Raw genomic sequence first — 27,073 nt, 5'->3', positions numbered from 1 at the left:
AGTAGGTAATTACCCTCAAATTACCACAATAATTACCTTAAAAATCCATTGAAAATTACCCCAATATTGTTTTAAATATGAATATTCTGCTTTTTCCCAACAAGCAGTTAATAAGTAGCTGCTAAGTCTTTTCATACATTCCCAGGAAACTTCAAACTGCTTTCTGCTTAACTTCTTCTAAACACAGGCATGAAGTGGCTTTGTTTGTGCACACATTGAGAATATTACTTTTTTATCTCCTTTCTGCATTCAACAGCTCTTCTTCTCCTAACTGGTAACCCACCAGCTATGGATTCTCCATATGAGTAACTGTTGTTCAGAGACATGTTAATAAGCTCTTAAATAGCCTTCTACTTGCTTACAGCTACATTGTAGTCTGTTATACACCCTTCATACATTAGAAATGTATGTGACCACACAGTTGAGAATATATGGTATGATTGAAAGCTTCATGACAACTAATGGACCTTGATCACTGTGTTGAAATATCTGTGTACTGCTCAGAGAAAGTAAAAGTCAAGCTGCGACTTAAACGTTGAGACTATCACACTATCACCGATGTGCAGGACAAACGACTTGTGGAAGAGAGATAACAGCAGTTAACAGGAAACATCCATTTGTTGTCAACTGTCAACTGTCTCTGCCATCATATCGAATATATAGAACATGGGCTCCCCCTGTGCATATTGATCTAGGGGGTTTGCTTTTATAGATTTCTGTTTTTAGCTTCTTCCAAGCTCTAATTGAAGAAATATGATATGTACACTGAGTGAAATAGTCAAACAGAAGATTCCATGTTTTGTACAGGTCCAGTCTGTAACATAGCTGATTGTTGAGTCTCATTCCCTTCTTGGGTTGGTGACCGGCCTGACCCACCAACCCAAAGCATCAGCATTTGTCTAGAATCAGTCAACTATCTTCCAAACTGGACCTTTAGGGATGCATTGATTGATTGATTAATTGTAATGAAACTCCAATTAAGACCGAGTCTGAGCTGGATGCTTTTGGACTTTGTACCAGCAGAACCCAGATTCACGGATGCAGAAAGGATGATACATGAGCAGTTTCTCTTAATAATCAGAGAGAAGAAACACAGGATGTGCAGTGGAAATGCACCTTTCCTCTGGTTTACAGCATAAAATTAACTGCTTGTTGGAAATATCGATTCCTCTAGTGGTGATGAAAGGCTGGTATTTATATGGGATATCTGCTTCCACCTATTTGATACACAGCTGCAGCAGGCTAATAAGCGACTTGATATCTCAGGTGATTCAAAACGTTGCCCATTGAAAAAGAGCAAAGTTTAATGCATGATGTTCAACGTTTACATTTACACAGATGTCATATTTAAAGGGAATACTGCACCTGTCTTTAATCCTTTTGTTTAATTGTATTGATTGTTGGAGCTCCTGTGGTGCCAGGCACGATGTGTAAACACACTCACATACAGTACATTGTGCTAATTTAAATGCGCAGGTGTGTTGATGAAAAATAATCTAATAAACTGAACATTTGCAGTTTATGGAAACATCATGGGGGTTGAAACTACTGGTGCTTCATGGGAAACATCTCAGCAGGACAGGCTGGGATACTCAGGTAAAGTCTGCAGTAATACAGAAAGCTAACCAGAATGGCACTCCATAGAGTACATACCTCTGCCAAGGCCAGACTGTCCCCTTAAATCAATTAAGCCTAATCCAATATCAAACCAGATTTGTCTTGTATCACTCTCAATTTGAAACCACCATAACTGCTTAACCATAATTTGAGCTCACCAGATCTGTAACAGCCAAGCTGTACAAAACAATGCAGAAGGAATCATAGTCTCCGTTGTGTTGTGGACGAAACTTGAGGGACTGTCTTCAAATTTGATACACATGTCTACTTGGACTCAAGGATGAACTGCTTAGAATCTACACCACAGCTCAGGAATAGCAACTTGACTGGTTCGCAGAGGCATACAAGCGCAAAACAGTAATTCTGGTTTTCCCTCTCATGTCCTCCGGCTACTCTGCCTGAACTGTGGGTGGTTTACAGAGTTTCCTGATGAACAGATGGCTTTACTTGTTGCTAAAGTAACCGCTAAAAGCAACTTACTATACCAGGTCCCAAGTAAACACGGCTGATGTCAGGGCCGAGCGCAAACTCAGAGACCAACTGCGGCCAGTTTGAGGACGGGGAAATCTAGTACAGAGGTGGTTTACAGAGTTTAGCTGCTGTTAGACAGTCACTGGTTCCTCGTTTAGTCATGCAGCTAATGTTGGCAGCCTCATTAGCTGACTAATGTTCTGCCTGGGGTTGCCAGGAGCCAAACCCTGCATAATACCACCTAGATTATCTATTATAGTACTGTTGTTCTCATTTTGTCTCTGCAGGAGGGATAGCAGCCTACAATAACGGGGGATGGAAACGTCCATTCCTATGAAAAAGTTGACGGCAGCACAACAGGTGGAGACTACTCCAATGATGCTGTTGCCAGAGCTCAGTGGTACAAAACCATTTAAGGCTTTCAAGAGCTAACGCTGTCCAAAACACAAACCTCTTACAAACTCTTACAGTTCATGATGATGACGTGTGCGCTGTGTCAACATAATGCAAAGCAAAACTTCTGATGATATCTCTGTTTATTGAGCTGAGAGCTGTCATCATTTGCAGAAAGGAGAGAAGAAATATTCACTGTATCCTTGTTAATGACTGTAACTGCTGTTGAGGCTGCTTCATGATTTACATGATTAACTTAATACTGATGATTTACTACATTGATTACTGCAATTTGTTTCAGCTGCAAGTGAGAGATGTAATAAAGTCCTGTTGTGTCACTGCTCTGAGTCAAAGAGACATTTTTACAATGTTACGTCAGTGTAATGAAGAGGGAAAGTAAAAAAATGGGAAATTGCACATAAACCTTGACAAATTATGTGATGAAATAAAAAACTTTCCATCAGAGAAACCCACATCTCCTATGAGCTGCATCCATTAGCTGTCATGTTTGGTGATACTGTTCATTCATTTGTCTAGGACCACTTGATTTTTTTCTCAGTTTTGAAGTGCTGTTAGTTAAAAAAACAAACAAACGAAGGTAACGTTTCTTGTATATACATGCAAATATAAAAGACTGAATTTAACCACGAGAGTAACCCACAATAGGTAGTACTATTTGGATTTCTATAACTGAAAAAGTACACAGGGGATTCAAGTTAACCATGACTGACATTACTGTGTTGGAATAAAGCCCTCTGCAGGGTAGAAATAGAATAGCAGCCAAGATGAGGAAGTCATAGCGAGACCAGAAGTAAACATACCACCAGTATAAGTACTGGTGTACTGCCGGCTCACACCCAGGAGTGTACAGAGGACACTGTGCTGCAGCTCTCACATTCCAGTCTCAAGTGGACCGTCAGAGGAGAAAGCAGGAAACATGGGTGAGTGTTTGTGTTGTTTGGCTGTTGGTAGAATCAGAAACAGAATTCCTTTATTTGTCCCGCAAATGGGGAAATTTCTTTGTTACAGCAGCCAACGGTCAGGAATATTACAATAGACGATAATAAAAATAAAAAATAAACAATATAATAAAATAAAAAGATAAGAAATAGAATAGACTCGTATATACATAATATTTACAATATGAACAGGGTAATTATACACAGTGTGGGCAGTTTTTTTTTAAATTTATAAATAATAGATATGGGTATTAAAAATTGTCCAGGTAGTGCAAACCAAAGTGAGAATGAGAATGGGATATGTGTAGAGTTTGAGTGCACATGTGAGGTCTACTGGGAGCACTGCTGGTTGTACAGTCTAACAGCAGCCGGAGGGAAGGACCTGCGATACCTCTCCTTCACACACTTGGGATCAGTCTATCACTGAACTTGACTTCTAGCTGTGAACGTGTCTGTGTTATAAACAAAAAGGAACTAAAATACTTACTCACAACAAAAAAATGGTGTGTTATCACTTTATATCTTTATATGAAGTCATTTTAAGTTATTACTGTAATGGACTGTATCCGTCTTGAACCTTTATTATTTCGTTAAGATGTACTTTCGTAGTAGTGCCAGGTATGCTGTACACACCCACATTACTGTGCCTCTTGTTTGTAAAGATGTGCAGGCTTATGTAACTGTACACTCCCTTAAAGTTCCCATGAAGTCGAAATTACTGTTTTTATCTCATGTCTTGCCCTTTATCTCACCTATACATCAGTATCAGGTAACAGTGGCCAAAAAGGCTGTTGCACATATATTTTTAATGGCAGAGTTTGTAACTTCCTGAAAAAGAACAGGGAGCCTAAAAAAGAAGGAAGGGACTTGGCGTAATCAAATATTGCATAGCAGCCAACTCTATTGTAATCTGATGGACATGTATGGACTGGAACAGCCAGTCATTAGTGTGTTCTTTCATTTGAGTCAGAAATGACTCAAACATTGGATCCAATAATCGGCCTGGCTAATAATTGGTCAACTCACATACAGTATAGATATGCATCCAAATATATGTATTATTTACTTTAACTTGTACTTTTGATACTTAAGTACATTTAGTGCCAGAAAATGACTTTTGATACTTCATTACTCTTAATATCAGCAACTTTGAGACTTTTACTCAAGTACTATTCATAAGGGTGACTTTAACATTTACTAAAGTAATATTTTAACACAATATCTTAACTTTTACTCAAGTATAACCTTTGTTACTTTTTACAACACTGCTTAAAATATGATATTAATTTGAGGCCATGTCTCACAGCCCTATTAGAGGCATCTCTTCAACAAAGGTCATAGGACGTAGATATGTGGGGTTGCAAGTCTGCTTGTCCATGCATCATCAAGATGTCTTTGTCGTGTTGCAGTGATGTCTACTGAAGTAAGCAGGCTAACCAGCTAGCCCCCTAGCCACGTTGTACCCCAGGAGGTGATAGTCTGTTAGAAAACATCACCAACACTGGCCTGTCGCTCTGAACTCACAGTCCGGGCAGAGTAAGCTAATAGGAGCATTACCTTCATGGCTAGCTGAGCTAAGTAACTAATGTCAGCTACATTTAGCAGCAGTTTGCAGTTATTCAGGTCATATACTACTCTTTATTTGTTTCTGGAATTAATTCAACAGGTTGCCAGTTCTTACATATAGTCCACATGCTTTACGCTAATTTATATGTGCAGGTGTGTTGAAAAACAATCTAATAAACTGAACATTTGCAGGTTACGGAAACATCATGGATGTTGAAACTACTGGTGCCTCAGAGAAAACAGCTCGGCAGGACGGGCTGGGATACACAGGTAAACTCTACAGTAGACAAACACAGGAGCTGATTAGATCAAACATTGCAGAAAAACTAATTTTATAGCCTTCATCATCATTGTTAGGCCATAATCCTGTTCTCTGTCTGATTTCTCCCTTAAGGCGTGAAGGCATCACACAAGATGGCAGAGACTGATGCCGGCAGAATGGAAAAGTACAGGTCTAAAATCAACAGTGTTGGAGGTAAATATGGAATCGATCCAGCCATCATTGCTGCCATCATCTCCAGAGAGTCCAGGGCTGGAAATGCACTAAAGGATGGCTGGGGAGATGGGGGTAACGCCTGGGGACTGATGCAGGTCATAACAAATACTTTTCTTTTACTCATGTCCTCTTAGTTGAGCCTCACAGTCCAACACAATAACAGCAGTCCCAATACTGTAGGTTGACGTGAATCCACAAGGAGGTGGACACACTGCACGGGGCGCATGGGACAGTGAGGAACACCTCTGCCAAGGCACCGAGATCCTAGTTGATTTTATCAAACGGATCACCAACAAATTACCTGGCTGGACCAAGGAGCAGCAGCTGAAAGGTTTGTTGTATTGAACCAGTACGTTCACGCATCACTCACCATCGATGTGTGAGCGTAGCCCTTCACTGAGCAACAAACAGTGAAGAGAGCTTTCTTCAATGTTTGTTGCTCAGCTTTGTTCTCATTTTGTCTCTGCAGGAGGGATAGCAGCCTACAATATGGGGGATAAAAACGTCCGCACCGTTGAACGTGTTGATGTCGGCTCAACAGGTGGAGACTACTCCAATGATGTTGTTGCCAGAGCTCAGTGGTACAAAACCAATAAGGGCTATTAACAGCACAAACCTCTAAAGGAAGTTGATGTTGATGTGTGCCCCGCGTTTAATCATATAAATGAAACTAATGCAAAGCTAAACCACTAATGACATAATGTTTGTTGAGCTGAGGACTCAGTGTGAACTCTAGTTGAGATAATTTGAAGAAATGTAAGGAGAAAAGTAATATTCACTGTATCCTTGTTTACGACCGTAACTGCACTGCTGTTGAGGCTGCTTCATGATTTACATGATTTACTTAATACTGATGATTTACTGCATTGATTATCGCAATTAATTTCAGCTGCTTACAAAGTGAAGGATATAATAAAAACATATTATTGTCACTGCTCACTGTGTCAAAGCAACATTTCTTCAATGCTAAATCTGTTCAATGTAAAGGGAAAGTGGTAATACTTCATTATACAGGTCCAGAAATGTCATGGTAGGTAGGTGGCTATCATAGAGTATTGTATTTGTAATTACCACAATAATTACCTCAAATCCATTGAAAATTACCCCAATATTGTTTTAAATATGAATATTCTGCCTTTTCCCAACAAGCAGTTAATAATTAGCTGCTAATTCTTTTCATACATTTTCCAGGAAACTTCAAAGTGCTTTCTGCTTAACTTCTGTTGATCATGCCATTTTGATTTGCGAGTAGTTTCTGTCCAACTTCCCCTTTACCTCGATTTACTACCCTGCAGAAGTTTGGCAGAAACAAGATGGAAACTAAGCTGCAACAATTCATATTGATTTTGTCGCCTGCTGAGATTAAAATGGCAAAGAAATTACCACTGGTTATAAATCATGTTGGGGTATACACAACAAACTATGAGGTAAATAATGTGGTATTTGAGGGTCATTTAAAAGAAAATTCTAATGTACTTACTGGAAAAATTTGCGGACCTGTAAAATGAAGTGCTGTTGGGAAAGTAAAAGTTAAGCTGCACATGAACCTTGAAGTTCTGCCCGAACATGATCACAGATCTGCAGAGAAGATGGACACATCATGTGTAGAAAAGAACAAAAGCATCTATGAATTGACTTTGTTGGCTGTCATCTTTAGTAATGCCATTTATTATTTTAATATACAACCACATTTTGTTCACAGCTGCTGACATGCTGTCAATTTAAAAAACAACACACAAATAATGCCAACACTTCTTGGATATAAATATAAAACACTATTTAAAATGAGAGTCCCTCACAACACAACAATTCTGGATTTTTATTACTAAATAAGTACAGAGGGGATTCAAGTTGATCATGACCAACATTGCTGTGTTGGAAACCTCTGAGCAGAGTAATAACAGTATCTGTCTCCCTTTCAGTGTCCTTAAAGACAGTTAAATGTCAAATATAAACCACTATAGCATTGGATGTGAGATGAGACTTCATGGTAGCAACAACACAGTCAGTAGCTTTCTGTCCTGAATGTGTTTCTGCAGGTAAAAGGCTGAAGACGTAGACTCGGCCTTGTCAGAGTCAGCGGTAGGCGCAGTGGTGCTCCTGGTGCTGCCGCAGGTCCACTTTGTGCTGGAAGCTGTAGAGGCAGCGAGGACAGCGGTAGGGCCGGTCGTCCCTGTGTTTACGGCTGTGGGTGATGAGGTTCGAGCTCTGGCTGAATGCCTTCCCACATATCTGACACACATGAGGCTTCTCCCCTGGCACACAAACACAGAACAGGCCATGTGAATACACAGGATGTTTAATTTAAACTGCAGTTCAGTTTAACAAGTTCAAATGAATGATGTCAGCTGTAGACTGAAGAAACAACCAAAGGTGATACGTAAACCCACCGGTGTGTATGAAGGTGTGTTTCTTCATGTCAGACTTCTGGTGGAACCTTTTGCCACAGTACTGGCAGGGGTAGGGCCGGGTGTCTGAATGTATGAGCAGATGGGTGGAGAGGGTGGAAGAGCGCTTGAATACTTTCCCACACACTGAACAGCCGAACGTCCTCTCCTAAAACAACAGGCACTGTGGTTATAGATTCAGTGTTGTACCTCATATGTGCATGACATTGACTCGTTTAGTTTGCATTTTGTCCAAAAGAATGACAAGATAATATCACACGAAAACAAATGCTATGCTAACCTTGCCCCTGCATAGAGACCGCTCAGTGGGCCTATCTGTCCTGCTGGACTTGATGTGTGCTGCTGACAGAGGTGCTCGGCTTCCATGACTCTTGCACATGTGAGTTTTCAAACTTGACAGACATGAAAATATCTAAAAAGAAAAGATGAACACAATTCACACTGGAGAACTAAAACCTAAATGATGGTGTCTGTTGTTCATTTGTTTCATCTCTGGTTTAGTCTTTTAGCTTCTGGTCACTGTTGCTGGCTCGGCCTACAGTAAACTCATGATCAGTTCACACAATCTGCTATAAACTTATATGGGACCACATATTCACATTTATGTGGAGTTCATATGACCTGACACCACCACATCCACCACAGATATCGGAAAATCAGAAGACGACATTTGGGGCAAATTTACCTACAGCGTCAACTCGCGTACACCTGCAAGCTACTGCAACCTAGGCTCAACTAGCTTACTGCGTGTTGCAGCTGTAGCTTGATGTTTAAAACTGCAAGAATAAATGAACGGACTGTATTTATATAGCGCTTTTCTAGTCTTACTGACCACCAAAGCACTTTACAACATTCACCCATTCATACAATGGTGAGAGGCTACCATGCAAGACGCCACCTGCTCATCAGGAGTGATAACCTTTCATATACACACTCATACAACCCTGGAGGAGCAACTTGGGGTTCAACTTCAACATGTAGACTACAGGTGCCGGGGAATTAACCACCACCACTCTGATTGGTGGACGACCGCTCTCTCTCCTGAGCCACAGAGCATTGATTAACTTATCAGTCTGATGGCGCCGCTAGGTTATTTAAGTTATCAACATTTCTTGTTGCCACATACTTCACTAAACCTGCTGAATTTTGCTTTGTTGGTCTGGATCTGATTTAAAAATATGAATTAATTGACAACAAGCAAAACTAATGGCATTCCCATCAGCTTCTGTTGTACTAATTACATGTACTTACTATATTGTTTAGTGGTAGTTAGCAAATGTTAGCCTAATACCATGCTAAACTTTAGATGATGGATGTGATAATCATTATGGCATTAGTAGCATCTTCTAGCTCCCCTTCTCCCCTTAAACGATGTCTTTCTTTCTAGTTATTGGTCTGTAAGACAAATTAAATTCAATGTAATGCAGAGATGTCATACTTTGATACAGAGTGGACACTCCTGTCTCAGAGCACTGATCTTCAAGCTGCCTCGGCTCCTGGTCTCCCTCAGGATCTGAGGGTGCTGAGTCATGTTTCCCAGTCCCACCGACACTTTGTCTGGATATCCTGAGCTCACATGAGGTCCGGACCATACTGCTGGTGTGGGAGGGTGAGACTCTACTCTCTCCAAGGGGACACATGTCTTTGAGTTGATAGGACAGCATGGCTCAGCAGATCTACAGTCTAAATACAAAAATAAGAAAGGTAGGTTAACTGGCTGTTTTAATTTGAAGTTATCTAGTAAGCATTTTGGGTATTTTCAAATAAGTTAACAAATATAGGTCTTTGACTGACCGTTAGATATAGGACTAAATGGAGGAATGTGTCCATTTCCATCAGAGTGGTTGGCAGCCTGAAGGTCTTGCTGCAATAATGCGATGGACACTGCATTAACATCTGGTGTTTCTACTCTGGAGTACTCCAGGGACGCATGCCAGGACCCCGTCTGTTCTGCTAGCGGGCTAAACGTTACCGGGGTCAATCCAGGACCAGGGCTTCTTGCTATGGGCCGGTGGTGGTGCAGCCCTCCTCGCTTCACCAAGAACGAACGAGGCATCACTCAGGAGGGAGGAAGATGAAATCGAAGTCGTCTAGAGGAACAAAGAAATGAAATTAATTAAAATGTACAGTAGGCTTTTCTGAATCTTAAATGTTTCCAATTTGTATAAATTATGAAAACAAAGCCAGTGAAAATTCTCGGCAGTAGTGGTCCATATGTCATGTACCACCTCATACACTGTGACTTGAGACAAATATAAAAATGATGGCTCAAAGGGCTGTGCATGATATCTGTTTTGCCCAAAAGAGGGCAGCAGAACTGCACAGTCTATCCTTCCTGATTGAATCTGTGTAAATAATAACATACTGTAGATCTGTTGATACTTTAAAGCAGCGACAGAGAAGAAAATGACAAAACATTTAGTGTTCAAATGTCGATTACATTGTCTTGATTAGTTACAGCTGATGATTTAACATCTTTTGTTCAACTTTGTCCTTTACATGACATGTAAAGATATATAATGACGTATAATTACTTTAAAAGACACAAATATGAAAAAAGATATCTTAAAATATCTCATTAACTTCAGTATTCAGACTCTTTATTCAGACTCATCATGAATCTACTCAGCGTTGTAGTCACGCCCCTTGCGGTTTGCCACATGGGACCTTATTTCAGAAAAACTTGTTGAATGGGGAAGGACAAAGCAATTTCTTAATCCTGTTTGAATTGTGCCATGAATCACAATTTAAAAGATGATTTTTCATCTTGAGAAAGTTGTAGTTTGTCATAAAACTAAGAAAATATAAGTAATTTACATAATTACGAACACTACACACCCAACAATTTCCTTTTTCATTTAGTACCTTTTCTGTGCCGAGTTGGCAGCCATGTTGGTGTTGGTGATGTGTGTTGAGCGAGACGTTTTAGTTTAGATGTATTTTACTTTAATTATGACAAACTGCGACTTTCTTGACTTGGAAAATTATCTTTTAAATTGACAAAGATCAAATGTGTGATGAATGGCACAGTTCAAACGGGATCAAAATTGATCTGTCTCTCTCGATTCACTACAATACAAAGTTTTTCTGAAATAAGGTCACATGGGGTCCACAGGAAGGAGGGTGACTTCTGCTCTCTATATGTGTCAGGTTGTTGTATGAATTTACTGCTTCACCTGTTTACCAGCCTCAGAGGTTCACCTGGCATTTAAGTCAGAGGTCTTTTTTGTCACTTTTAATTAAATTTTCTTCTCAATCAGTCTTCTAAATCCTGCTTGACAAACTCCGGTAGGCCTGTCAGATGCCGTGTTGTCAGCAGTGGCTTTCTTGACTCTCTCAAGGCCTATGAGTTGTTTTTTTCACGGGTAAGTTCTCCCACCTTTGGAGCTTCCGTTAACGTACATTCACACTGCAAGTGTGTGACACAAACAATCCAAGCAGAACTGCATATACATAACATGATGACATCAGAGGACTGATCAGAGATCAAATGCTCACACACAATCAATAAACGTTTGATTTAAATTACACCAATATAAACAGGTTATGAGGTTGTATATAATGGCATCCTTTTACAATCGATTTGGTGCTGTTATTACTGATATATGTATCAAATGTGGAACAGGCACGTTATTTCTATTGGACAGCCCGATGTTTCTGGACAAAAGATTTTCTGTTTTATGTCACATTATAAGATTGTCTGCAGTGGTGGAAGAAGTACACAGATATTTCAGTAAAAGTACCAATTCAATGTAAAAATGCTTATAATAAGAAATACGAGTGGTGTAATTAAAATTCTACTTAAGTAAAATACAGAAATACATATTTCAAGTAAGAAGTAGCTCGTTCTGAATGTTATATAAAATATTATATATTACATTATAAGGTACTGATGGGGATGTATAAGTAGTGATTTTAGGGTCGTAGCTGTTCAAGGTGGAGCAATTTTTAACAACTTTATATACAGTTAGTTTAGTGTGGTGGTTCAAAAGCTCGGGGTCAGGCCCCTCCAAAGATAAATCATTCGATAAATCGGAGGGTTCTTGAGATAAATAAAGGAGAAGGAAACTCTGGTCCACAAATCTGTATCACTATTTAGCCTATGGATTTGTATGACGAGACACAGCTTTTTTGAAAAAGGTCACCGGGCAAAACGACTGGATTGATCTTTAACACCGCAATGTATTTTATAAGCTCATTGTATGATACTTAATATAAAACCTTAATCTGAACAATAACTACAGCTGTTGGATACATTTAGACAGGTAAAACATAATATTTGCCTTTGAAATGTGATGGACTAAAGTTAATTAAAATGGAATTACTCAAGTAAAGTACAATTAACTTTACCTTTGAGGAAATATTGAAATCTTTAATTGAGGCAAAGAAATCTGAAGGAAACTTTTGCCTTGAATTGTATCTTTTAATCTCTTGTCTTTGAGGTTTTTTGTAGGCAAAGCGAGTTGTTAGATCAACTACGTGTTCTTACCTCATCATCTTTGCTTGTTCGTACGTCTGTTTGAACATACACATATTGACATGAGCACACTTTATTCTTTGAACTATTTTTCACAAATTCAATGACTGTAAAAAAGTAACTGCTGTGACTGCATGCACTGCAGATTGCCTGTTTTAACGAGCTAAATCACATTTTATGTGATAAAAGCGTAGTTTGCCTGATTACATTCTTTCTTATTTATATCAATTATCCATTTAATTTGTGTAATTCTTTGAACAACACAATGTGAATAGTCAGATAAAAATGTGCCTATACATTCCTGGTTACATTCAGTATGAGTAGAGGTCAAGGTGTTTGAGACCTTTTTCTTCTTTATGATGACAGATGTTTCAATAGCTTTCTCCTACTTTGACTTTTTTGGCTTTGTTGTGGCTTGAACACGCCACACGTACCCTGTGTCAACATACAGGCAGCCGCGTGTCGAACTGACTAAATTACACTACACACCGAACACACCGAATCTATGTGGAATGTGGAAAAATGCTGATATTCACGATAAGCCAACTTGAAAACTGACCGACTGACTAAATCAGATCAATACCGGAACAATTCAACACAACTTGTTTTAAAAAATATTATTAATATTATAAAAACAAGGTATCTAAACGTAAGGACACACTACACTGGTCAAACAGCCCAAAATATTGTTTTTAAAATCAATGTTCAAAGGAAACAAACATCAGCGAACTAAACCAAACCTGATGTAGCTCTCATCTAATCAGATATATGATCTTTGTCTAAATTAAATATGAAAATACTCACCAGATTTTTACATTCCACCAAGGCTTCCACCAACACTGATAATATAGCTGAAATAAAAGTCTAATATAGTTAAGAGCTGGAGAGTCAGTGTGTGATGTGTGAGGTCAGTCTGCTCTGATCGATTGTTAGTGAGCCGTTGATGTTGCCTGCAGGCCGGTGTGATGAGAGTGGAGGACGAGGAAGTGTTTCAGCTCTGACACCTTTGAGCCGACAACCACACTGCTTCCTCACTCACAAACCCAAATACTGCACACTCGCAGCGGCACATAACTCTTTCTATCATGAATGTGCAAATCGTGGATACGTAGCAGTGTTGAAACTGAGTATCAGAGGAATCTAGGGAAGATAGATAAAGCTGGTGTGTGAGAGGAAGAGGGGGGACGACTGTGAAAATTCTTCAGAAAATGTTGACACACTCTGGTGACACAGATCTGTTACAAAATCAACCTCTGAGGTCAAGTTTAAAAAAGCTGGCTGATGCAACAGCAGATTCCCTTTTATAGTGCTGAATAAATACAGCTCATCAATGACAAGAAGACACGGCAAGAGGTGAATACATCTGTGTGATGTCTATGGATGTATGTACTATAAATGATGGGGAACTTCTATTGTTGTTTTGTTGTTGTTGTTGCTTCTATTCTCTGTTTTTATTTCATTTTAATTGGCTTGGTATTTTCTATTTACTTAAAGAATAAGACAGAAGTATTCATTGTTTTTCTTATTGTCATCAAATACCATGAAACCACCAAAACCAACAATGAATTGATCCGACCAACAAGTAGTCTCTGAGTCAAAGCCTGATAAAGCTCATTTCTTTCTGCCATAGAGCTCAGCTGCTGTCCTTAAAACACATCAGTGAGTTACACTGTTCAATATATAAACATGGGCACAGTCGCTTTTTAAGAGTCAAAACCAAAAACACCAACAGCTCTCTGAATGTGTATTAATCCACTGCTGAAAGTAGTCCTCAGCAAATGTACTATTTACTTTTGTTCGAGTAATGTTTGCTAAAAATTAAAGTGACCAGCAGTCTTCAGTAGAAAATATGAGTACAAGGCCCCCCGGGAAGACAGAAGACCGGTGACCTGATGGTGAACTTTAAAAACTGATGCTGTCTCACACAAGAAGTCTACAGCACATCATTTTAAATGTGTTCATGTTTGACAGAGGAAGACGTCCAGAAAGCTGTTAAATTGAGGTGGCGTATGTTAATCTAACAGAACATTTAGGCTACTTTTATTTTTGTCAAACTAACACTATTACATTTTGATGAAACCATGTGCCCCTCAGAATTGTGCTGCACATCTATATAAAGCCTAAATCTGTCTCTGTGTGTAAAGGTCTTGCTAGGTAGCACCCTACTTGCTCATTTCCAACTTGCCATTTATCAGCTTTGAATTATGAACAGGAAGTCACTGTACCATCACAAAGTTGTCACGGCTACCTGCCAAGAAGAAAAGTTTTAAGGGCCAATCCGTATGTTAAAATTAACTGCTAATCTTTAGGTATAACTTCATGTTTATACACTGAGGATATATGTTCCACAGTTGGTAGTATTCATCCGGGTCAGTAAGAGCGGGAAATATTCAATTATGCTAATCCAACCAGTGCAATTTAGCTAACTAGCATAACGTTTTGTAATTTGAGGCATATTGAGTTATTTCATTTACATTTTACGTAATTTTAAGTCATCATTAAATAGCATCTTTATAAAGTCAGGGATGGGATAGTTGGTGAACAAGACTAAATTTAAGGTGAATAAAACATTTGTGTATAAGACACATGAGGTAGATTTTCATCAGCAGGGGTGGTTGTTCAAGGGTTTGTACATCAACAGTGAAGTGAGTTTAATGGCAGGAACATTTGTGTTTATCTGCGTTGCTGATTGAGCGTTTATCTGCCCCAAACTAACAATCTAACGTTAGTGAGCAACAGAGGGTGTGTGTGTCTGTGTGGTTAAATCCAGGACAACTCTCACGAAATTCAGCAGCCTACTCACCAGAGACTCTGGTTCTCTCTCTTCTTTTTCCCCTCTTCTCTGTAGATGTTCGGGAAGTAAAGTACGTTTCCCCTCCAGCTCCAGTCAGCAGTCAACATTACAGTAGCCTATATAAACACCCATAAACAACACCCTCCTGTCAGTAAACGGTTCCGGATCAGAGCAGAATCCAACGTGACTCCAGGTGTTTATTGTCCAGAGGGTCTGGCTCTAATACAGACTCTCTAGCTGACTCATAAACTAAGCAGCAGTTCTTGCCGCTCTCTCTGCCCGACCCTCAACACAACACTCAGCAAACATTTTTGGTTTTATCTTGATAGAAAGCCCTCCAGCGGCAGAAGTTAAATATTGTATGTTGTATGTAGTAATGCGTAAATCTCATCTTCGTATAAAAGACAAATCTAGCACTATTTTAGCTATGTTTCAACTTGTGAAGCGCTGGTTCAACCAGCCCCTGTTCAACGTGGACCTGTGGGAAATAAAGGCAGAATCCATGAACTGCATTAACAACTGCACCTGAAAAGCTTTGAGTAAATAAAATTGCTCAGTAATAATCAGTTACAACACAATCAAGCCTTTGCAAAGGTGCAATGTCAAAGTTTTATTTTGTACCATTCCTAGGATACAGAACACTGAAATGTATTTTTTCCCCGTCATACTGGAATTTATATAATCTTTACTGTCATTTAATATATTTGATAACAACATCAGCTGAATTGCAAGACAGAAAGAGAGAGGGTGGACAGGGTTCCTGGGTATGATGCTGTGGATATCAAACAGCCGTCACATACAGCACATACATCTGAGAAATCCTAACACACTAACCAGGATGAACACTGTTTTTTCTTACCGTCTGTGAGCAAACACTCACATGTGACACACTGTTCTTATTTCCTGCTTTAAATTGTCGAAAACGTGCAGATTAGGTCCAGTTTAAGATGATCTGGAAATCTGGACCAACATCTTTATTCTGTCCACGCATAATTCACTTTATATTACATGGCTCTTTATTGAAGGGCTGTAGTGGCCGACGTGTTGATGAAACCCTCGTTAAACATACATGAAGTCATTTAGCATAGAGTGTAAATCTACCTACTTTTATGGCACATTTTGATGTTTAATCATGATCATCTCATGTAACGCTGTTAGCAGGAGGAACCAAAGTACTGATGGCAATTATAAAAATAATATTAAGGATGAGAGCTAGTACCATATTCAAAAGTAATTTACAAACATATCAAAATGTTTCGTCACAGTAGATAGAGTTGTATTTAGACAGTGGTGAGAACAGAGCACCATCACTGAACAGCAGTGTACAGATGTGGTATAATGTTTTGAAGGACACTGAGCACTGATCTGGGTCCAGATTAGGGTTCATTTTGGAAAGGGAACGGAAACTCAGTCCTGAATGAAACAATAAAATCCAGACTGAAATATGAAAGTTATAATCCTTAAGATTCCAATTGTGGTCGATCTAGCACAGTGGTGGCAATGATAAACACGTTTCAATACTACAACTCCCAGAGGTCAGTTTGAACTTGCTTCCCTATCGTAAAGAGAGCAGAAGACAAAACCAATCAAGTCATCGGCTGAGAGGATTTATCAGAGAAATTGACTCACACTTGGTTCAGATTGCAGGCGAATCAGATCTTAAAGACAGACTTTCTGCACTGTTATTGGCTAATGATCAGATCCCATTTTCTTTGTCCAGACATCACCAACCTATGGGTTGCTGCTGCGGTAACTACTAGGGTTGAGCGAGTACTCCTCTAAAGAGAGTATCCAGTGCAGATAATGTGAATGATTAACATCAGATTGTCATCTGAGTAAAATGTGTCAATATCTGTACTCATGATGAAGGAAAATCCTCATTGGGAAGCTGACTGAAATTTTGTTTATTCAAGTGGTTCTGTAAATAGTTCTCTTCTTCTTGTGATCAAAAACGCTGACCTGAAGCTCAACAGGTTTAAGTCCCACCCAGTGTGAGTAAAGATACAGATAAAGATAATTTAGTTGATTGAACTGATATAGAGAAACAGATAAGGATGTTTGCAAGTGATGCAAAAGACACTCTGAATCCAATTTGAGCTGAAAATGCATCCAGGCAGAAACACATCTATAAAATCCAATTGGAATGGCATTTCAAACCAAAGGATCCATTCACATTTCATCGTTTTTTACTTTGCTTTACAAACTTTCTGAAACAAGTCGGAACACAATTTGTTTAGCTTACACGACGAAGAATTGAGAATGAATTTTAAATGCAGCTTATAATGTCACCGCCGCAGATGGCCAATCATTGAATGAGGTGGTGGCAGTGGATGCCCGGTTGTTGGTTTTGCAAATTAAGGAAATTGTTGGAGTTTGTTGTTTGATCCAATGTTGACTTGTGCATGCACTGTGTGAATCCCACAGCTCCACCAGTAACACTGAAAACTGCTATAGGCTATCACAGAGTGTAATGTAATGTAATTGCTATTTCCAGTCAGGGATATCATAAAAAATGCAGTTTGATAGAATGAAAATCTTAAGGATTGTAACTTGAAGTAAGAAATTCAGCCAGTTATGACCCAAAGCGAATGGGTGTAAGGGTCTAAATCTCAGTCATCCTTCTGTACAAAGAACTTGAACAAACTCAACTGAAATCACTTGGTCAACACTCCTCTGGTCTGACGATATCCAAACACTGATTTCAGCGTTGAGATTTCAGTTGTTACACCCACTAATGACCAGTAAAAAGCTGTTATTTGCAACAGTATGGAGGGCAAACCAACATCCTCTTTAGCTCTTTGATGGCCAGTGCTGGAAGATCCAATTTCCTTATTTCTTAGGAGAATGGCAATAATGATCTCCTTTATCATCCCTTCATTTGTATTGCACAAAAATGTGAGTTAGCATTGTAACAGCATAAAATGGGCCTTCAGCGAATTTTGAGTCAGTTTGAAGAATAATGAAGCACGATACAAAGTCTGGAGGGATGATCCTAATATAATAAGAAATGATCCCACCATGAATCTATTAATCCACACCACCTCTCACTGCTTCCTTCCTCTTTCTCTGTAGTGCAAAGAGCAGATCACTGCTCTACATATGACACCCTGTTTGATAAACTACACACACTCTCACCACCTTCAGAAAGACTCGACTGACAGTGATACAGCTTTAAATATCCTCTACATACCTTTGTTCCTCTTACACTGTATATTTCATATTTCTGCATACATTTTACACCCCTTTTCTCTACACAGAATATATTAATGTTTGATATGTAAAATATTTTCCACCCACACACTCTCTAGTCATGATGACAGCCTTACAATATGCACTACTCACTCTGCTTTCACTGGCCCACATGCTGCAGTTTTAGCCATCAGAAAGTGATATGAGCACATGAGATCAGCGCTGTTACCTGGATTTCTTTACACCTGTATGAGATACTGATAATTAAAGGAATAGTTTGACATTTTAGGAAATATGCTTATTCGCTTAAATTAGAGGACCGGTACCACATTCGTGTCTGCCTGGTAATATAAAGCTACAGCCAGGGGATTGTTAGCTTAGCGTAAAGACTGGAAACAAGGTGCGGTCCAAAGGTGACAAATCCACCTTTAAAAGCTCACTAATTAACATGTTATTTCTGCTGTGTTTAAAGCAACTAAAAAACACTGTACAATTTCTTCTTTTTACAAGTTAAAAGTCTAATTAATGAGAAACAAAATGCCCTCTTGCTTAATTCAACATCTCAAGGGTTTCACCAGCTGGTATAGACTCACTTTGTTTGTTATGACCATTGACTGTGCATAAAGAGGCCGACTTGACAGGTCCTCAAGAGTGAAGCCAAAACATCTCAATCGCCCCCTGGTGGCCTTAAACCCCTCCCGCTCAATGTAAGCAGAAAGGATATGGGTCAAACTAAAAACTCAAAGTTCATGCCAAAAATGGTTTGTCATAAGTCATTTGATCCTATACAACAGCTGAGTCCTGATTCAGTGGGTGGGTGTACGGGCGAGGACTCCAACACCCGCTCACTACTGAGCAGAATCTGGATCCAAATGACGCCACCAGTGCAATATGGCAGCACTCATATCTGGGATAGCTTGGCTTCATTTTTGTATAGTTGGAAGAAACGTAGACATGTCATCCATCTTTATGTAAGTTACTGGGTATGACCAGTAGCTTATAATGTTAGCTAATGTGAGCAAACCTTGGCTAAGATATGCTAACATTAGCTAACATTGTACTCCTGCTACTGGATTAAACAAAGTGAGTGTGTAGCAGCTAGTAGCCTAGTAGTCACTGTTTTTTGGACTACTTGCGCTAATGTCACTTAATGCTTTAGCATTTACTATCATACCACTTGTGGCCACACTGTAAAAACAAGATGTGGCCTGTGGTGTGTCCAGTATTAAGCCAAATCAAAGCGCTTTGCAAATTTTTAAATCGGCCCGACCAACAAATAATCCAGCACATTAACCCATCCAGCTAAGCTAACTATCCCCTTTGACAGACATAAATGAGAGTGGTGTTGATCTTCTTATCTAACTCTCAGCAGCAAAGTGAATAGAAGTATCTCCTTAAATGTCAAACTTTAAACTACCTTTAACCGACACATACACAATGATCACGCTTGATTTGAAGGAACACGTGATGTTCCCATCATTGTTAAATGCTGAGAAGCTCCAGGGAGGAATCAGGTGAAACTGCTCAGTTTTCAGATTCAATCAGTCTGCACAGTAGTTGTCAACCTAACATATGGCAGAGTTAACAGAAGGTTGCATTTTCACCTCATAAAGATTTAAAAGAAAAAACAACAAATAGAAAGAACAAAATGGAGGAAGTTAATCCAAAATCATAGCAGCACATCTTCTGTCTCTGAAACGCTCTGTGTCACAGTCAACCTGTGACAGACGACGAGTTGGCACAAAGGACGGTGAAAGTTTGGCCTCTGTCGGTATCTCTACACTCCTATAGTTTCATATAGATATAAAAAATAAAAAATTATCAAAATAAATTACAACATATAAATAATTAAAAACAAAACAAAAGATTTGGCAACATTGAGTTTCTTCCTTCCTTTGTTGTGGGTGACTGTGAATATATGTTTTGACATGAGCTGTTTTATGGACTTGCTTGCCTTCTTGTCATCTGCAAGCCACAGACAGAAAACACACGTATTTAGTACGTTAAAGTGTTCAGGATTCATTTATGAATGCCATCTTGTGATATCCCTACAGTTTGATGTGTACATATTCCTACACTGCACCTCTCATACTCAGTTCTTTTCAACACTTGGTCTACTGAGAGGTAAATGGATGGCTGATAGAAGTTGTTTTTTTTCTTGTTTGTCTTCCTAATGAGAGGCATAAAAAGGGGAAAGAGAGGATAAAGATTAACTCCGAACCAATCAGGAAGGAGAGTTATATAAGGGTAGACAGAGCATACAGTATGTCAAGGGTCTATTTATAGGGAGAGGGAAAAGTTATTGTCTGCCTGTCTACCCAGGTTTCACTCCTCGCCACAGTCACAGGTTCAGGTCCAGTGGTCGATCTTGACCAGCAACAGCACTCCTGCTGGTCCAGTTCGGGTCAATTTTGTTTGTTTGTGTGTCATATGTTTAGATGGATATGTTTTAGACAGACAGTTTCTGGCGCAGTTACACGTGGGAACAAAGAGAGAGGCTATACCTCTTTTTTTGAGGGAACACAGGACAGTGTTGGAGACAGTTAACAGGGGAGTGACGATCAGAAGAGGTCCGGTCAATGCCACTATGTCTGCATCAAGTTAAAAGTAAACACTGGAAAAGCAGAGGAGGAGGTCTGGTCCCATTTTACAGCAGCGGTCCCGTCCTGTAGAGCTCCAGCGTCTTTTTAAGTCAAAGAAATCCAATGAAACCTTCACACCTTGTGCGGGTCTCAGTTATCCAGCGCCTCGGCGCACACCATGCTGCCGTACAGCTGCTGTGGGTCCGGATGTGTCCGCACACGCTCCTCTGCCTCGCTGTCTGTGCTGCCCTCGCTGTCGAGGCGGGGAGATGGGTGACACGGGCCGGACAGGGTGGGGTAAAGGGCGTTGGGAGGCAGCGGGCTGGGAAGGAGGTCCTCATCTGAGCTCAGGTAGTCCCCCTCAGCGGAGGTGGGGCTGGCCAGACAGAGATCCGGGTAGTTGGTACTTCCTCCACCGCTGACCCGGGGGGCTGCCTTCTGTCCTCGCAAGCGCCTGATCTGAACACAGAGAAGATTTTTATTCTATTAGAGATTTTATTTAAGTCGGTTTTAGTGTATTTCATTGCTATTTAAAGCATTTCATTATACTAAAGGACAGGGGGACCTAGATTTAAAAGGTTACTGCAGTTTTTTTCCCTAATGAATCCCAAGTACCACCTACAATGTGTTAGTCCATCCCTCCATACGGGCTTCTTTTCTACCCTGTCAGAGGCACTCACACCCAAGTCCACTCAATCCTACTGAAGATGTACTGTACATCTTTCAACATGGCTCCTAAGTTTATAGCTCAATTTTCTTTCTTCCCTTTTTTTTCTTCCTTAAACAACTTGGCACTTGAGCAAATGTTACTCAAACAAGAGTACATTGTATGTTTGTTGGGAACCATTTTAAACTACAGTATGGTTTTTGTAATGAATGAACAAGTCATCCAGAGTTACAGTGTAGCTCGATCTACCTTTATACGTTTTTGGACAATAACGGCTCAGAAGTATGTTTCATTTTTTTTAATCAGCTTTTTTTAAATGATCAATTTGTTGTTTATATTTAGATTACATTCACGATCAAAAGTGTAAGCTAATTGGATATCAATGAGGGAGAAATGGGCCAGTGAAGGTTTGATAAATGTTTTTTTTTGTTTACCTCAGGCTAACAGCAGGGAAAATAAGATTTTTTTCATATTTCCAGCAAAACATCAGTCCTGTCTGCAAGGATGACGATGATATGATGATTACAGATGTCTTGTTTCAATAGAAACTCAAGAGTACATCAGTGTAAGCATGCAGTACACAGTATTAGATACAGTTTTTGTGTTTGTTCCTCCTCTGAGATTAGTGTTGATGTTTTGAAACTTGACAAATGCTCTCAGCTGAGTTTCAAAACTTCATCGTAGAAATGCAAGAACTTGATAACTTTGTATATAATAGTAAATATGTTTAATAGTCTTTGAATGGTGTTAAAACCGTAAGATGAGCCTTTGTAAGAACATTAAATGTCATGCAGGAAAGTACTTTTTTAATGGGTTGTTGGGTATAAAAATAAAACCTGTGAAAGCCACGTATCCTGCTTAATGTTTTGAGGTTGTGTAAATAGGGCAGTGGGGTCTTTACAGCGAAATCTGAGCACCAGAGTGACTACCTGGCAGGAGCGTCACATGAAACAGCTAGATTTTAAGAAAAGCTTTGAAATAAACGTTTTTTCGTGTTCCTTTTCCGTTGCTGCTGTCTAGATTACGTCCGTTGCTGTTGCCCAGAGGAGCTACCACAACAGTTTATCTGCATGTGCATGCTTTTGCTGTGTTAACCTTGTATGTACCACAGTGACTAATGACAAATCTCAGAGGTTTTTGTTTCCCCCCAACATAGTCTCAGGCTAGCTGCAAAGTGGGGGGAGGGGGAAACCAGTGGTTAACCAGTGGAAATGTTTTGACTCCTCGTCAAGCAGCAGCAATTTCTCAGGCCGTTCTTTTGGGTCCTTTACTAACGTTTTTTCAAAACAAACAGTTGATAATTAACATAAAAATTAGCAAGAGCAAATGCTGAAATTCTGAGAAAATGTGTTGTCTTTCAAAAATTGCTGAATTCATTTCAAGATGAATCATAATAAAGAATTTGTGAAAATATGTGTGTCAAATGATCACAGCTGCGTGATGTACAATCTGGCATTATGGCTCAGCTCTGCTACTATGACTCAATCACACGATGATCGCTCTGAAGACTACACTGAGATTTTTCTAAATTGTTCACTGCTTCCTCATTACTACTCACGCAAGTTTCGCTCTCATTTATCAAACCACCGCTTTGATGAAAAAAGGTGGGGAGAGGAGAAGAAAGGAGAGGAGCAGTAAAGGGCAGGGCCGTCTCATCACACCCCCTCACTTTAAACTTGAACACTCTCCCCCTAGTCACGCACCGCCACTCTCTGAATGAACAAACTCTGAGTGCATATCGGTGAGAACTTGGTCTCCAAAACGGGGTTGGAAAGATCGTCTTAAACCTGAGAGGTCATCAAATCATCAACCTACAAATCATCTCAAGGTGAAATTAAAATATGGAAATCTGAAAACTCAAGTTATGACAAATGTTTTAACCCGGCAGAGAGAGCGAGCAACTGTGTACAGAGGCTGAACAGCTGTGGCTTCACCTAAAAGATGAAACGATCAAACCCTTCAGACTGTCACGCATTTTTTCTTTTACAGCGCATTCACCTGTCAGAATGAAAGTTAACTGGGAACCATATGAGGAGAGAGCAGTGGTTTGGGAGGAGAAGTGGTCTCCTGTTACAAGAAAGACGCTGACCCGATTGTGAGTGTCGGGGTGGAAGTGGTGTCTGCATGTAGATGATAACACTCTTCTGTGGTGGTTAGCAAGGCTGCAGGGTATCCACCTCTACACTCTACACGCACTGAGCGCCTGTGTGGGTCTAACACATCCGAACGCCATTTTGAAGCAGCACCCATCAGTCAATGAAATCACAGTGTTATTGACTATGTGGTTGTTAACTACATCAATTTAACCCAAATAAATCATAGGTACATAGATTGGAAAATATGAGTAACTGCTGAAACTTTTGCAGGTTCTGAACCTCTTTTTAAAATCATGCGTCATTGACAGGAAACGCCTGCTTCCAGACCTCTAAATCTCTGCAGGCTGAAGGCTTCAAATATAAAATAGGATTCAAATAGGTCTGGTTTTGTTTTCTATTAACAGCTGTCAACTATTTAGAGTTACAGTGGGATTATGACAGAAGTTCAAATACTTTGTTCCAGTACTTAAGTAGACTTTTCAGGTATCCTTTCCTTATTTGAGTATATATCTGTTTACTTTGACTCCCTACATTTTAACACAGATATCTGTACTTCCTATTTACATTTTCAGAACAGGCTGGTAACTTTAGTTTTAATGCATTTTAGAGGAATAATGAATTATTTTTATTTTGCATCCCTGCGCGGCCCCTTCCCAATATCACAAGACTCATTTCAACCTATCGGTGGAAAACATGCACGGCAGACGTAGCAAGACTTGAATGGGGAGAAAAGACGAGTAGTGACAAAGGCAACAACATGGATGACGTGAGGTTCAGTTAGCTTTGCACAGAAATGGACGGTAGAAATGTCCATCAGAGGGAAGTTTTTACTTTTATACTTTTAGTATATTTCAGAGCCTGTACTTTTACTTTGCCACCTCCTGATAACGAATGGGGATGTCATTGTTCAACATACTGTAGCTAGCTAGCTAGCTAACCAGCAACATGACAATCAGGGACAGAGAAATGGCAACAACAGGATTCAGTGTTAATGTTTTAAATCAGTAGGGCAAGCAGGTCAGATCTCTACTTGCCAGAAGTCAGATCAGAGAAAGATCGGATGGAAAACACAAACAGACATTATTTTCGTCTACAGTAAAGACAACAAAGATTGTGCTGTGATGAAAGGGTGTGTTTGTGTGTGTGTGTGTGTGTGTGTTTGTGTGTGTGTCCAACCTCGTTCTTCAGCTCAGCGATCTGGTCCCGGAGCTGGTTGATGTACTGTCTGGAGTCTGAGTGGTTCAGCTGGCCCTGGATCAGCCCTTCCTCCTTCTGAAAAACACATTGTTTCACACAGACGGTTAACGTCACAGTCTGCTTATTGTTAAATCAATCATCCACATACAGACGGCAGTAATATCTACATTAAATAAATGCCTGCACATAAACACACACCTGTATCTCGAGTTCAGCAATCTTCTGCCTGAGTTCAGCCATGGCCGCCATACTGTCTGCTTCCCTCAGTCGCACTGCCATCACCTCCTCTTTACTCTACATGCATGAGAGGAGAAAGAAGATATTTCCTGTTTAATAACTGAACACTGTGGATGGCTGATTTCAGAAATGGATATTGATGCATCATAAACTGTCTCAGCCCTCCATCTACATCCCGCTCTGTCCTCATTTATTAACATCTATCCTTCTTTTCTGGACATGAATCGTTGAATTTATAGTCAGACTCTGCTCTCTCTTTTCCTGAAACATTTTCTATTTCTGTCCTACAAATTCTGAGCCTCCATTCCTCTTTCCATCCTTATCTGCCATGCCTCTTGTCTTTTTATGCCATCATTCCAGTTTTGTCTCATTACTGTATGTTTGCATCTTTTACGTTTCGTTACGCTGCTCTCCCCATCAATCTGCCTTTTTCCTCCCCCCTTGCTAACTCCTTTTCTTTCACTCTCTCCTCCTCCAAACAGACCTTGCAGTCAAACTCTGCCTGCTTCCTTTTCATCTCGTTGAGTTGGGCCTGGAGAGCTTTGTTCTGATTGGCAAGCATCTGGAGCCGGTCCTGCAGAGCGGAGCGTTCCTGGTCGTTGCGACCGATCAGCTTGCTGTTGATCTGGTTCTAGAGCGAAGGAAGTAAAATGTGAGACTGTGAGTAGAACAAATTACTATTTCATCATTAAAAAACTGAGTTAAGTGAGTGATAAATGAATCATTTAGAGAGTTTTGAGGAGAGAAGTTCCAAGAGCCTGAGGTGACATCTTGAAACAGTCCAACATCAAAAACTACTCCATTTACAGTGGTACGGTGATGCTGGAACCAGTAAATGTTTGGCGTTATGGCTGTTAAATAAATTTTCTTACTGATTGACTAATTGTTTAAGGACTATAAAGGGGAAAAAATGCCATATAGTTTGAAGCATTATCCCTCTATGACTGACTGACGATGTATACAGTGCGCCTGACCTGGCTCTCCAGCTGCAAGGCTTTGAGTTTGACCTCTCGGAGCTCAGCCTGAGCCTGGGCCTCCCTCAGTCGGACCGTCATCAGTTTGTCCTGCAGCTCGTTCATGGCGTTCTTCTTCGGGGATTCCTTCCAGTGGCCGCCCCCGCCACCTGTGCTGCTGCCACGGGACATGTGATGCTGCAGAGACACAGAGTCACAGGTGTAACTGCACAGGTGGGACACGTGAACATTCAGAGGTAGTTTATAGAGAATCGGCAGCAGTTTGTTACCTGCCAGCGCTGGTTGAGCTCAGTGACGGTTTCCTGCATCTCTCTGAATGAGCGCAGCGTCTCGAGCTCCCTCAGCTTCATCTGCTTCACCTCCTCCTGCAGAGCCACCACGTTGTTCTCATCAGGCAGACAGCTGCTCCTCTGTGGGAAAAACATGTTGTGATTACAGTTTGGTCAGGCCTGTGTTTGCTCCATCATCAGGGCCTGGAGTTTCATTTGGAGAAAAATAAAGACAGGGTCAAATTTTGTCCGTGTGTAGGCCTACTTAAACTGCATACTCGACTTGAGTCCGTAATCTGATTCCTTTTCTTGCTGTCACAAGTTGATTTAAATTGTGAATAAATTATATATTTGTTTTTGTACTTTTCATTTTCTTTGCTTCTTCCCTGGATTTTCTTGGGGACATAACACAGTTTAAAAAGACTGACTAGTCTGCAGCCATGGTAGCGGCTTCGTGAGGCCGTACTGAAGGCTGATGGGAATGATATCAGATTAGCAGGTATTATTCATAAACCAGTACCGGACTAATTACATTTTTGACGAGATGGCACCAATGCCGGAATCACCCACGCTGACCACGTTTTAGTTTTTTCTTACTGCAAAGTACTTACGTTACTACATGCGCCAAAGTCTCCATTTGTTTACATTTGCTGCCCCATGGGATCACATGACACAGATCAC

General features: G+C 40.1%; 3 protein-coding genes across 6 annotated transcripts in view; 1 reads left to right on the top strand and 2 right to left on the bottom strand.

Annotated features, from left to right (window-relative positions):
- Positions 1–3,339: 3,339 nt before the first annotated feature.
- LOC311264396 (lysozyme g-like) lies at positions 3,340–6,438 on the top strand. Its single transcript, XM_084365234.1, has 5 exons — positions 3,340–3,422; positions 5,199–5,276; positions 5,401–5,597; positions 5,683–5,833; positions 5,972–6,438. The coding sequence occupies exons 1-5, from the start codon at positions 3,419–3,421 to the stop codon at positions 6,106–6,108; spliced, it is 567 nt and encodes a 188-aa protein (XP_084221360.1). The 5' UTR covers positions 3,340–3,418; the 3' UTR covers positions 6,109–6,438.
- An 866-nt stretch (positions 6,439–7,304) lies between these two features.
- LOC311272379 (uncharacterized protein) lies at positions 7,305–15,252 on the bottom strand. Of its 2 annotated transcripts, none has more exons than XM_084378751.1 (6): positions 15,191–15,252; positions 9,705–10,000; positions 9,349–9,593; positions 8,191–8,322; positions 7,893–8,058; positions 7,305–7,757 (listed from the first exon to the last, which is right to left on the bottom strand). In XM_084378751.1, exons 2-6 carry the CDS (start codon positions 9,964–9,966, stop codon positions 7,579–7,581), a joined length of 984 nt encoding a protein of 327 aa, XP_084234877.1. In that variant the 5' UTR covers positions 9,967–10,000; positions 15,191–15,252; the 3' UTR covers positions 7,305–7,578. The 2 variants fall into 2 exon arrangements, with proteins under 2 accessions (XP_084234877.1, XP_084234876.1); XM_084378750.1 differs by lacking the exon at positions 15,191–15,252 and adding an exon at positions 13,192–13,351.
- Positions 15,253–15,778: 526 nt separating this feature from the next.
- evi5l (ecotropic viral integration site 5 like) overlaps positions 15,779–27,073 on the bottom strand; it is a 39,444-nt gene continuing 28,149 nt past the window's right edge. For all 3 annotated transcript variants that reach the window (XM_084378719.1, XM_084378718.1, XM_084378720.1), the window contains 6 exons: positions 26,393–26,533; positions 26,124–26,300; positions 25,634–25,780; positions 25,111–25,206; positions 24,892–24,987; positions 15,779–21,411 (listed from right to left, as the gene is read on the bottom strand). In XM_084378719.1, the coding sequence (XP_084234845.1) occupies positions 21,103–21,411; positions 24,892–24,987; positions 25,111–25,206; positions 25,634–25,780; positions 26,124–26,300; positions 26,393–26,533 (966 nt within the window). In that variant the 3' untranslated portion in view covers positions 15,779–21,102. The remainder of the gene's footprint in view (positions 21,412–24,891; positions 24,988–25,110; positions 25,207–25,633; positions 25,781–26,123; positions 26,301–26,392; positions 26,534–27,073) is intronic.

Source organism: Pagrus pagrus (assembly GCF_965226575.1).
Source record: "Pagrus pagrus genome assembly, chromosome: 2".
Classification (NCBI taxonomy): domain Eukaryota; kingdom Metazoa; phylum Chordata; class Actinopteri; order Spariformes; family Sparidae; genus Pagrus; species Pagrus pagrus.
The sequence above is the reverse complement of the archived record's forward strand: the minus strand, read 5'-3'. Positions and strand labels throughout refer to the sequence as shown.